This window comes from Hypanus sabinus, chromosome 4 (assembly GCF_030144855.1).
Source record: "Hypanus sabinus isolate sHypSab1 chromosome 4, sHypSab1.hap1, whole genome shotgun sequence".
NCBI lineage: Eukaryota > Metazoa > Chordata > Chondrichthyes > Myliobatiformes > Dasyatidae > Hypanus > Hypanus sabinus.
The window spans coordinates 12494958-12508550 of record NC_082709.1 but is presented as its reverse complement, the minus strand read 5'-3'; the positions used below and the strand labels follow the sequence as shown (position 1 = coordinate 12508550).

General features: G+C 40.4%; 1 protein-coding gene across 2 annotated transcripts in view; it reads right to left on the bottom strand.

Annotated features, from left to right (window-relative positions):
• The window catches only part of slc38a11 (solute carrier family 38 member 11), a 76531-nt gene that overhangs the window by 52245 nt on the left and 10693 nt on the right, over nt 1-13593 (bottom strand). For both annotated transcript variants that reach the window (XM_059966048.1, XM_059966047.1), the window contains one exon: nt 7057-7136. In XM_059966048.1, the coding sequence (XP_059822031.1) occupies nt 7057-7136 (80 nt within the window). The remainder of the gene's footprint in view (nt 1-7056; nt 7137-13593) is intronic.

Here is a 13593-nt window from a genome sequence, read left to right as displayed (position 1 = left end):
CTGTCTGCCAAGGCCTTCTCATGGCCCCTTCTGGCTCTCCTAATTTCTTAAGCTCCTTCCTGCTAGCCTTATAGTCTTCTAGATCTCTATCATTACCTAGTTTTTTTAACCTTTTGTAAGCTCTTCTTTTCTTTTTGACTAGATTTACAACAGCCTTTGTACACCACAGTTCCTGTACCTTACCATCCTTTCCCTGTCTCATTGGAACATATCTTTGCAAAACTCCTCACAAATATCCCTTGAACATTTGCTACATTTCTTCCGTACATTTCCCTGGGAACATCTATTTCCAATTTATGCTTCCAAGTTCCTGCCTGATAGCCTCATAATTCCCCTTACTCAAATTAAACGCTTTCCTAACTTGTCTGTTCCTACCCCTCTCCAATGTTATGGCAAAGGAGATAGAATAGAATTGTGAACACTATCTCCAAAATGCTCTCCCACTGAGAGATCTGACACCTGACCAAGTTCATTTCCCAACACCAGATCAAGTCCAGTCTCTCCTCTTGTAGGCTTATCTACATACTATGTCAAGAAACCTTCCTGAACACACTTAACAAACTCCACCCCATCTAAACCCGTTGCTCTAGGGAGATACCAATCGATACTTGGGAAATTACAATTCCCACCACAACAACCCTGTTATTATTGCACCTTTCCAGAATCTGTCTCCCTATCTGCTCTTCGATGCCCGTTACTATTGGGTGGACTATTAAAGAATACCCAGTAGCGTTATTGACCCATTCCTGTTCCTAACCTCCACCCACAGAGACTCAGTAGACAATCCCTCCATGACTTCCTCCTTTTCTGCATCCGTGACACTATCTCTGATCAGCAGTGCCACACCCCACCTCTTTTGCCTCCATCCCTGTCCTTTCTGAAACATCTAAAGCCTGGCACTTTAAGTAACCATTTCTGTCGCTGAGCCATCTGAGTCTCTGTAAAGTTAGCTCCTCCAGAATTTTGGGTGTGTTGCTTTGGATTTCCAGCAATCTTGCTGGCTCCAGCTTCTATATATTCCACCACCACCTGCATGTATCAAAATATCCATGGAATGTTGTCAGAGGTAAGTATGTGGCAATATGTGAAAGCCACTATATGTGGAAACTGCCTGTCAGGTATCTTATCACGAATAAGACAAAATCTGCAGATGCTGGAAATCCAAACAACAGACACAAAATGCTGGAGGAACTCAGCAGGCCAGGCAACATCTACGGAAGAGAGTACAGTCGATGTTTCCACCCTTCCTGCTGAAGGGTCTCGGCCTGAAACATCGACTGTACTCTTTTCCATGGACGCTGCCTGGCCTGCTGAGTTTCTCCAGCATTTTGTGTGTGTTGTAAGGTATCTTACTTTTGTATTCTTACAATGTCAGTAACAAAATGCCTTTGAACAAGAAAGCTTTTAAAACAACTGGGAAAAGTGATGGGGTTATTGCCATGGGGAGGAATCATGGCTGGCTGAATGAGATGTGACTTCAGTCTTCCTGAAGCCTGGGAGATGAATGTTTGCTTTAGCTTCAGTGATTAAGGCTGCTTATTGTATCATTACAGCCAAGAATAATGTATATCTTCATCCTCTCACCAGCAAATCCAAGAGGAAAATGACATTTCAGTATTGACATTTATTAATCCTTCTCAAGATCTTACTTTGGTATGGCAAATTTTCATTTTTCTAAATTCAAAAGAGTATAGTCTGATCTTCCATCAGATTCTCTGTTCAGAACAATCCTGATATCCCAGGACACTATCCAACTGTATTGCTTCCAAGACAAAAACATTTTCTTAGAAGCAAAGATCAAAACCAAGCATAGAATTTCAAATGCCCTGTAGAGTAGACACAAGATTCCAGGTTCAGGAGCAGTTATTACCCCTCAGCTATCAGGCTCCTGAACCAAAGGGGATAACTTCAGTCAAATTCAGTTTCCTCATCATTGAAACGTTCCCACAACAAAGTACTTCTTATGTGCCTGGCAGAATATCTTTTGTCAGCTGCCCACAATGTGCCATTTCCCCTTTTCAAAGATATAGTGACTCTATAAATGTATGTATTTATTTATTTCTAGAGCATGGAACCGGTCCTTCCAGCCCCCCCCCCCCCGAGCCACGGCACCCAGCCACCCCCCCATTTAACCCTAGCCTAATCATGGGACAACTTACAATGACCAATTAACTTACTAACCAGTAAGCCTTTGGACTGCAAAATGAAACCGGAACACCAGGAGCAAGCCCACGCATTCATGGGGGTGAATGTACGAACTCCGTCAAGAATTGAATCTGAGTCGTCTGTACTGTACTGTAAAGCGTTGTGCTAGTCACTACGCTACCCATTGTGCTACCCATTGTCTGCAGTAAAAGCTCAGAGAGCTGAGGCTCCCCATGAAGATTATCAAGGTTCTGAAAGGAGTCTTCTTTCGTGCCACTCCTTGAACTTTGTCATTTCCCACTTTTCAAATCTGTCTGCTTCTAACTTGCAGTACTTCTGCTACATGATCACACTGCTAATTTCACTGTTATCTATTTGTGGCACTAATTACAGGCTACCTAATAGTTAGAATGAAGAGGAAAAGAGTAAGGCTTAAAATTGGCACTGACATCTTCCTCCACATGTCTGTGCAATGAAATGTTGAGGTGTTCTTGAACACAGTAATAGACAGTTAGTTATCACTGTCAGTTGCCACAATAGGGATGCTACCTGTAGGTTTGAACAAGTTTCTACTTGTGAAGGTGAAGTCCCTGCCTCCTAGAGTGCAGAAGGCATTACACACAATGTGTTGGAGGAAGCTCAGCAGGTCAGGCAACATCTGTGGATGGGAATAACCTGTTGAAGTTTTCAGCCAAAACCCTCCTTCGGCACTGGTGAAGGGGCTGGGCTCAAAATGTCACCAGTTTACTCCTGTCCCCAGATGCTGCTCTGACCCACTGAGCCGCTCCAGAACACTGTGTGCGTTGTTCTAGGTTTCCAGCATCTGCAGTAGCTCCTGTGAATCCGGCCAGGGCCATGTGCCCTCCAGCAATGTTATTTCACAGAGCCCAGTCACCCACTGAAAGCACTGAAATTCTTGTCACCTTATTCCTCAGATGGTTTAGTGTTGGAAGTACTGATTATTAGAAATACTGTAGGTAGATAACTCTCATCTCTTTTGTATGTATATCTCCGAGAACCATTAGTCTTTCAGATTTTTTTTGTGTGGAAAAAAAATACATGGAAAACTGTTTCTGTACAGAAATGTGCTAAGACTTAACTCACAATGAAACTTATACAACCTTCTATCAATCTTTGCCCTTACCAGTGAAAATATTTCTTACTAAACAGTAGCATTGTACTTTTATCCAATAAGTATGAGCTATTTCTTTTGAACTATTGAAATTGGGCTGTTTAATTTTATAGTTTCTCTTTACATTGTTACCTCCACCAGAGATCCTGCAGATGATGCTGGATCCCAACATTTTGGATGAGAAAGCTCCTCCTGTATATTGTCTTCCAGTTTATGACATGCATGCATTTGAGAGATAGTTTTATATAACAAGGTAAATAGTTATTGCAGTCTATAAATTCACAGTAATTACTCAATTTAAGGAAATGGGATTGGGAGGCCAGCCATTTTCCATTGGTCATAAACCTGTCATTCTTAATTAAAAGCTTAGGTCAATGGTGCTGTTTGAATCATACTAAAAAGCAAGAAAGAAAAATCAAAGTTGATATTTCTCCTGCTGGATTTAGAATGAATTCCTTCAAATACTAACACGCTTTCTTCGATCTGTTTTAATTTATCTCCAAATAATCATTTTGAATCCTCATAGAATAATATTATTATTTCAGAAATATCAGGTCCAAATTTCAGCAGAATATGGAACAAATGAATAATAATTTAAAGACTGTTGATGTAATATTGTCTTTAAAACAGTTTTTTCTAAATATCTCACTTCTGAGGATTTTCAAGAGGAAACAATCACTTCTTAGTACATTCCCTTTAACCATTTCTCCTTCTTTCTACATACTTCCCCCCAATGGGAGGCTGTAGTTACAGCACAGACATTTCCCATCATTTAAAAAAGTTCATGGTTGATTGCAATGGAAATATTTAAGTATGACTTCAAGGCGTAGTTTGAATTATGTTGAGTATCCTGATCTAATTTTCCTCCACTTCTTCCCCTGGTTTGCTTCCGGTTTCTTGTGCTGGTGAGGGCAGGAACAGGGAGATAGGGTATCTGAATGTGTGGCTGAGGAACTGGTGCAGGAAGCAAGGATTTACATTCTTGGACCACTGGGATCTGTTCTGGGGTAGGGATGAATTGTACAAAAGGGACGGGTTGCACCTGAAGAGGCAGGGGACCAGCATTCAGACAGACAGGTTTGCCACTGCAACACGGGTGTGTTTAAACTAAGTAGTGGGGGGGAGGGGATGAACTGGAAATATAATGATGGAGTTAAAGGAAAAAGAGAATAAGAAAAGTTAAGAAAGACAATAGAATTAACGGGCAGAAAGCTCAAGAAGGGATTGGAGAGTATGGCCAAGTGCAATAGGAATTGAGAGGTGAGGGGAGTAATGGATTAAAAGTATTATATATGAATGCACGAAGTATAAGAAATAAAGTGGATGAGCTTGAGGCTCAGTTGGAAATTGGTAAGTATGATGTTGTAGGAATAACAGAGACATGGCTGCAAGAGGACCAGGCTGGGAAATGAATATTCAAGGGTATACGTCCTATTGAAAGGACAGACAGGTGGGCAGAGGGGGTGAGGTGGCTCTGCTGGTGAGGAATGAAATTCAGTCCTTTGCGAGGGGTGACATAGAATCAGGAGATGTAGAGTCAGTATGGATAGAACTGAGAAAATGTAAGGGCAAAAAGACCCTAATGGGAGTTATCTACAGGTCCCCAAGTAGTAGCCTGGATATAGGGTGCAAGTTGAATCAAGAGTTAAAATTGGCATGTCACAAAAGGTAATGCTACAGTTGTTATGGGGGATTTCAACATGCAGGTAGACTGGGAGAATCAGGTTGGTACTGGACCCCAAGAAAGGGAATTTGTGGAGTGCCTCCGAGATGGATTCTTAGAGCAGCTTGTACCTACCATGGAGAAGGCAATTCTGGAGTGTTGTGTAATGAACTGGATTTTATAAGAGAACTGTCATTTAATATATAATTTTAGATAAAGTCAAGGGTGGTGAACATGCTGGTTTAGAAGTACAAAATCTTGTAGTTCATATAACTAATAAAAACAATAAATATGAGAAAAGCTGCAGATGCTGGAAATCCAAACCCAACACACACAAAATGCTGGAGGAACACATCTTGTTTCTGGCCCTGATGAAGTATCTTGTCCCGAAGCATCAACTGTTCACTCTTTTCCATAAATGCTATCTGGCCTGCTGAGTTTTTCCAGCATTTTGTGTGTTGCAAATAAGAACTATGTTAGTTTTTATGTTAGAAGTGTAAGAGATTGAGAAGTATCAACCAAAATATACTGAATAAATCACTCTGTAGATGGTGGTATTCAATTTAAATTACCATAAAGCTGGATAACTTGAAAGTGAAGAAATTGACCTCCTGTCAGAATCACCTTTAATATCATCGGCATCTGTTGTGAAATTTGTTTTTATGGCAGCAGTACATTGCAATACATAATAATAAAAACTGAGTTACAGTAAATGGATATCTGATAGTTAAGTAAAATAAATAGTGCACAAACAAAAGTAGCTTAAAAAAACATGGTTGCATGCTCAGATTGGTTCAGTGTGGAATATGTAATTAAATGATAGAAACCAAGTGAGTTACAGTGCTCTCTTTTGATCTAATGCTAGTTAGGGTCAGAGAAGATATTCATCATAAAATTAAAGCCTAGACCACTAAAGCTAAAAGAGTCATTTCAATAATTTCAGTATTACTTATTTTGAAATTTATTATATTTATTAGTTTGCTTTTTTAAAAATAACCTCATCTCCTGATTTAAGTTTGGATTTGTCTTAGTAGAGTGAAAAATTATCCATGTTTTGAACATTACTCACTACTGATCACATTCATTCATCTATTCATTATGTACCCTTTTCATAAGATGTAGGCAATCATGGTCTTTGACTACGTTTGGTCTTGGCAAGTGTTTCTACAGAAGAGTTTTGCCAATGCCTTCTTCTGGGCAGTGTCAATGCTCTTCAGAGATTGTCTGCTGGTGTCAGTGGTCGCATAACCAGGACTTGTGATGTGCACCAGCTGCTCGTACGACCATCCACCACCTGCTCCTGTGGCTTCACCTGACCCTGATAAAGTGGTGGAGTGAGGGGGTTAGGGCTAAGCAGCTGCTACAGCTTGCCCAAAGGTGATCTGCAGATCACATTGCCCAGTTGAAGTGAAGGTTTTAAATTGTTATTGTGCCTGCCTCATGTTATTTTAAGTATTATATTTGATAGTAAAATAATAAACTGATCATCCATGGCAAAGCAACCATTTATAGCAGAGATTAGTAATGGTGGATCTTGGATAACATCTAGTGCTAATTCAGTGTGTAAGGTCTGACACAAAGAGCATTTTCATCATGTTCAGCACCCACATCTATCAAATTTAGACCCAAATAATCCAAAATATTGACTCCAGTCAATAAATGTCATCACTGGAATTGCAATCAGAATTCAATCACTGTCTCAGGGTACAGAGTAAGAGCATTTAGGATTGGCACAAGGTGAAATTTATTCACTCAGCTAGGGCTGAATCTGTGGTGTTCATTCATACAGAAGGCAACAGAGGTCAAATCACTGAATAATTTTAAAAGGTAGATAGATTAAATTAAAGAATTAAAGAACAAACTTAAGACTCACATCTCTTGGCTCTTGTTTTCCTTTGAATTAGTTTAAAGTTTTGAAGTTACAAAACATAACAATTTCTGGATATAAAAGGTAAGTGAACAAGAATATGGTACTGAAATAGCAAGTCAACAAACTGCAGGGTTAAATGGCCTACTCCTGCTCCCATTTCTTTATATTTGCAGCTAAATCTTATTTTAAACCTTGAACAATTACTTTTGTATGGCAATGTTCATGGTAATTACTTAAAACACTTACATTTTTGGTCCAAGGGTTGCAGCTTCGACTACAACTATTACCAAGATGGCAAGGGTTAAAACAAGTGAGACCAATGAGAGCTGGAAAACAAAATGCAAAGAAAGTAAGTTTACATTTATTTAACATTAAAAGCAACTCATCACCCTCACCTCCATAATAGTTTGTCTACCAAAAATCTGCAATGCTAGTTTAAAGTGATCCAGATCATAATCTCTGACTGTGGCATGAAAAGGGAGAGAGTCCCCCATTCAAAAATAACTCAAAATTCTCAATTACCTCAAATGGCAGATGATAGAAAGTTGACTGGAAGAGCTATGATGCAATGGAAGATATAGAGTAACTTTCATGCAGATTTTGACTTCTACTGGAGTTTAAATAATATTTCAAAAATTATGTGCCTTGGAGGTTTACTTACATCTGATCTCTCTGGAGATTTTTTTCCATCTTTCCTATCTCGGTCCATTCATTTCCTTGATGTTTTTCTCCCATCTTTTATTCCTTTAATGTTGTTTACTATTTACATGTTCTGGCCATTACTTGACTAAAACAAATTGTTACACCAACCTTTGTTAAGTCATATCACTAAATCCTTGTTATGTCACTTTCCCAACCCCTTGTTTCTCCTGTTTCACATTCTGATCAAATGTATCTGTTTACTTTTCAGTTCTGATGAAGGAATCCTCTCCTAAATCTCTGGTGTCTATTTCACTGTAATTAAATTGAACTTCAAACACTTTGCCCAAGGTTGAATTGCACAAGAGCTGAACATGATCTCTTATGTAGAATGCTGAATGTAACAAGGAACTTATCTTGATTTTTCAGAACCAGTCTTACCATTATCCAGACTTTGTAAAATCAGAACAAAACATTTGGTTAATATTTCATGTTAATAATGAAAATTAATATTTTATTTAAGAACATTGATTTTAGTATATATTTAGAATAGGATGAACTAAACTACATTTGATTTCACTCAATTGAAACCACTCCAGATTCTGTCTCAATGAGACAGAAACTGCTTATTTGCCCATGAGAAAAATAATGTAAGCTTGATTCAATCTTCCAGTATGCATTTTTAGTGAATGTTCTGAATAGTGCCAATCTACTGAGTTCATTTTTCTCTTCATAACCCAGGGATTTTTAAGTAACTACTCTATCTGTCAACACTAGGAACCATTGCATCGATCAACACAAGATCAACTCAGTCAGGAGAAGATCGATTCAAAGCTGACACAATATTTTTGTTTGATATAGGTGCACACTTAAATATCCATTACAGAGAATGCAAGAGATTTTTCACAGATTTTTCTTGCTGTTGTCAAAAAGAATGGAGTGAATCTACAAAACCCAAGAGCTGATAATAACTTGCCTTCCTGAAGAAACTGGGCAGACAGGCAGCTAAAATATCTGCAGTGATTTATTTTATTGGATCCAACCGTTTTTCCAGTAAATTTGACATGAGAGATTTCACTTTCAAGGAATTATGGATCCATATTCCCAGATCCCTCTATTCTACCGCACACCATGTAAGAGTGTGGCAGCTGTGTAGAAGCAGAAAGTTCTTTGATAAATGTTTAGAACAGGCTTGAATTATTGTTATCTGACTCTATTTAATCCAGGATCTATGAGGAGAAAGTGTTATGAATGCACCACAGCTCTGAGGGGCCGAAGGGGCGCGGGAGCCCCCTCCTTTGTGAGAATCGCAAGAGCATTATTGGGTTGGCTCAGAGGACCCAGGAAATGAGAGAGACCTGGCCATTGTCTCCTGGAGACCACGTTTGTGGATTGGGGACTATGCTACTTGCAAGCCCTCGGGCAAAGTGGGCTGGTTGAGAGAGGGATTGCATCATCCCAACCTGATTGACATCTGAGACCCCATGAGGAAGTATAAAAGAGGGTCTGGGGGGAACAACCCCTTTCAGACGCACCAGAAGAAACGCTAATGATCCCGTAATAGCGGGAAGCCATTTGAAGGAAGCCACGTGCATTCAGTTCCCTTGCCTGGGAGCCGGTGGCAGGTACCACAGAAATAATTTTCTTGAACTAACAATGGGGAACCAACTTTCCCGATTCAACGGATTTGCTTCATAAAAGACCTGGGCAAGTTTCTTTTCTCACAAATCTCTCTCTCTCCAACAAGCGAAAACCCAGCGGTCCCCAAAGGCTGAAGCCTGCAGGAACTGAGTGACTTTTATATTTCCATTGGACAATATATTATCCCCTAGACAAACGATCGAGCTGTTTCTTATTGATGGTTATTATTATACTCGCGCTTTAGATTGAGTATTGACGACGTATATTATCTGAATGTTTGTATTAATCTTATTTTTGTGCCCCTTTATAAATAAAGACTTTTAAAAATAGTACCATCGGACTTCAACGGACCTCTCTATCTTTGCTGGTAAGAGACCCAGTTACGGGGTACGTAACAAAAGATACTTGTCATTATATTGAACTTATGCCTGAATAGACTGATCTCAAATTCCTTCCATGACCGTCAGGAGAAGCAAGAAATTTCTAGGCTTCCAACTCCAAGCCCTCCATATGGTGCCTTGCTCTCCCTTTCCTACAAACTTCCCCATAACTATTTACCAAACTACTTATGAGGAATTTGGAAAGAAAGTATTTATTGATCTACTCTGCTACTTCATTAGGTTTTAGGCAGGAACTTTCTTTATCCAGTTCCTGCTCCCTTCTCCAACCCGGTTTTGATGGAAGACATTCAGAGACCACACATTTGAAGAAGTGGAGGATAAAATCTCCAAGTTACAGTGTGCAGAGCAGAAGACACAAAGTAAGTTGGAGGCAGTTCTTTGTGGACTTTAAATGCAGATTTTAAAAAGTGAGTGGGCCCTGTCAGTACTTCTCAGTGGAGTGGGAGACTGCTTGGGTTAATAGACACTTAGTAAGGGCCAATAAAGAGAAATGAGGTTTAAGTGGAGAGGCCATTAGTTAGGGCTATAGGGCCTTTTTCTCTGCTGCAGTGTTCAACGACTCTATAACTCCCAGACAACTACATCAGCAAGAAGTGCACACAACTTCAGCTCTTGACTGACAAGGTCAAGGAACTGGAGCTGGAGCTGGATGCACTCCAGGAGACTGAAAACTTCATAGATGAGCTGCTCACAAGAAAGCAGACTTCAGGTAGTAGATGGGGAGCCTCCAAAAGAAGAAAGGTGAGTAAGGAGTCAGTGCAGGGTTCCTCTGTGGCCACTCCAGTAAGCAATAACTATACCCCTTTGGATGCTGCTGAGGGGGGTTGATCAAACAGCAGTTGCAGCCAAACCAGAGGAACTGTGTCTGGCTCTGAGGCTCGGCAGAGAAGGATAGAGTCAGGCAGAGCGTTAGTGATAGGAGAATCGATAGTTAAGGTGACAAGCAGCAGATCCTTTGGATGCGAAACAGAAGCTAGGGTCCAGATGCTAGGGTCAAGGATGTCTTCAAGCAGCTGCAGAAGAGTCTCAAGAGGGATGGTGAGCAACCAGAGGCACCAATGACATAGGTAGAAAGGGGGAGGAGGTCCTGCATAGAGAGTGTAAGGAGTTAGAGAAGAGGATGAAGTGCAGGACATCCTAAGTATTAATTTCTGGATTACTCCCAGAGCCACAGGCTAGTAAGGGCAGGAATGGGATGATAGTACAGATGAATGAGTGGCTGAGGAAGTGATGTAGAGGGCAGGGTTTCAAATTTCTGGATCATTGGCATCTTTTCTGAGGAAGGTATGACCCATACATAAAGGAGAAGTTCCACTGTAACCCAATAGGGACCAATAACCTTACGGGCACGTTAGCTAGAGCTGTTGGAGAGGGTTTAAAGTTAGTCATCAGTGGGATGGGAACTGGGTTGATATGGTGAAGAATGGGATAATTGGTTCATAAAACAATGCTGTGTATAGTGTGACAGGCAGATGATGGAACAAAATTGCAGTCAATAGGATGAGGTGTAACATGGGGCAAAATCAAAAAGGGTGATGACTACAGGACTGAAGGTGTTATATTTAATTGTATGCTATATCGGAAATAATGTTCTCATGGTGCAGTTAGAGATTGGCAGGTATTATGTTGTGGACCTCACTGAGTTGTAGTAGAAAGAAGGTCATAGTTGGGAATTTAACATCAAAGAAAACATCTTTTATCAAAAGGACAGGCAGCTAGATAGGATGGAGGTGGGGCTGGGCTGGCTGTGTTGGTAAAAAATGAAATCAAATCCACAGAAAGAGGTGACATAGGATCAGAAGATGCAGGATTCTTGTGGGTAGAGTTAAGAAACTGCAAGGGTAAAAAGACCCTGGTGGGAGTTATATACAGGTCCGCTGAACAGTAGCCGGGATGTTGGATATAAATTTCAATGGGAAATAGAAAAACTACTTAATAAGAGCAATGTAATGATGGTCATGGGAGATTACAAAATGCAGGTAGATTGGAATTATCAGGTTGGTGCTGGATCCCAAGGGAGTTGATTTGTTGAGTGCCTACGAGATGGCTTTTTTAGCGTAACTCCTGGTTGAGCTCACTAGGGGAAAGGCAATTCTGGATTGGGTGTTGTGTAATAAACTAGATTTGATTAGAAAGTTTAAGGTAAAGGAACCCTGAGTGGAACGTGATCATGATATGACAGAACTCCCGCTGCAGTTTGAGAGGGAGAAGATAAAGGCAGATGTATCAGTATTACAGTGGAGTAAAGGGAATTACAGAGGCATGAGACAAGAGCAGGCCAAAGTTGATTGTAAGGGGACACTAGCAGGGATGATAGCAGACAGCAACGGCTAGAGTTTGTGGTGACAATTTGGAAGGTTCAGGATAGTTACACCCCAAAGAAGAAGTATTCTAAAGGGAGGATGAGGCAACCGTGGTTGACAAAGGAAGTTGAAGACAGCATAAAAGCAAAAGAGAGGGCATATAACAAAAATTAATGAGAAGTTAGAGGATTGCAAGTTTTTAAAAACCAACAGAAGGCATCTGAAACATGCCTAAGGAAAGAAAAGATTAAATATGAAGGTAAACTGGCCAATAATATCAAAGAGGATACCAAAAGTATTTTCAGATATATATATACATAAATATAAAACATAAAAGATAGGCCAGAGTGGATATTGGACCACTGGAAAATGATGCCGGGGAGGTAGCAATGGGGGACAAAGATATGGCGGATAAATTTAATAAGTATTTTGTGCCAGTCAGAATCAGAATCAGGTTTATTATCACCGGCATGTGACATGAAATTCGTTAACTTAGCAGCAGCAGTTCAATGCAATCCATAATCTAGCAGAGAGAGAGAAAATATAGTAATAATAATAAATGAAATAAAACAATAATAAATAAACAAGTAAATCAATTACAAATATTGAATAGACTATGAAAAACTGTGCAAAAACATGAATACTCTATATTAAAAAAGAGAGGTTGTGTCCAAAGCTTCAAAGTCAATTCAGGAATCGGATGGCAGAGGGGAAGAAGCTGTTCCTGAATCACTGAGTGTGTGCCTTCAGGCTTCTGTATCCCCCACCTGATGGTAACAGTGAGAAAAGGGCATGCCCTGCGTGCTGGAGGTCCTTAATAATGGGCACTGCCTTTCTGAGACACCACACCATGAAGATGTCCTGGGCACTTTATAGGATAGTGGCCAAGATGGAGCTGACTAGATCTACAAACTTCTGCAGCTTCTTTCGGTCCTGTGCAGTAGCCCCTCCATACCAGACAGTGAAGCAGCCTGTACGAATGCTCTCCATGGTAAAACGATAGAAGTTTTTGAGTGTATTTGTTGACATGCCAAATCACTTCAAACTCCCAATAAATTATAGCTGCTGTCTTGCCTTCTTTATGACTAAATCAATATGCTGGGACCAGGTTAGATCCTCAGGGATCTTGACACCCAGGAACTTTGGCAGATGTGAGTGTAGTTGCTATTACTAAGGAGAAGATGCTTGGGAAACTGAAAGGTCTAAAGGTAGATAATTCACCATGAGCAGATGGACTGCACCCAAGGGTTCTGTAAGAGGTAGCCGAAGAGACTGTGCAGGAATTAGTAATGATCTTTCAAGAATCACCGTATTCCGGAGGACGGGAAGATTGCTAATCTCACTCCACTCTTTAAGAAGGGAGGGGGCAGAGAAAAGGATATTATAAGCGGGTTAGCCTGAATTCAGTGATTGGTAAGATATTGGTGTCCATTATTAACATTATTAATTATGAGGTTTTGGGGTATTTGGAGGTGTATGATAAGGTAGGCTAAGGTCAGCATGGTTTCCTTAAGGGGAAATACCTTAATGTATTCTTCCTCATTTCTGCGATCAGTAGCTGCTGTTTGATCTTCTCCAAACGGAAATACGTGGCCTGCACTGCTCCTGCAGTCTCTTCAGCCTCCTGCAATTGAGATATCAGCTTCTTCTCTGGCCCCTGCAACTCTCGCCACAGGCTCAGCAGCTCTGACTCATGCATCCCGGCCATCTCAATCTGGGACGCAGTTACTCCAACAATTTCTTCCACCCCGACCTGAAAAGCAGCAATTAAAGATTGGTCAGCCTCCAGTTCAGTATTC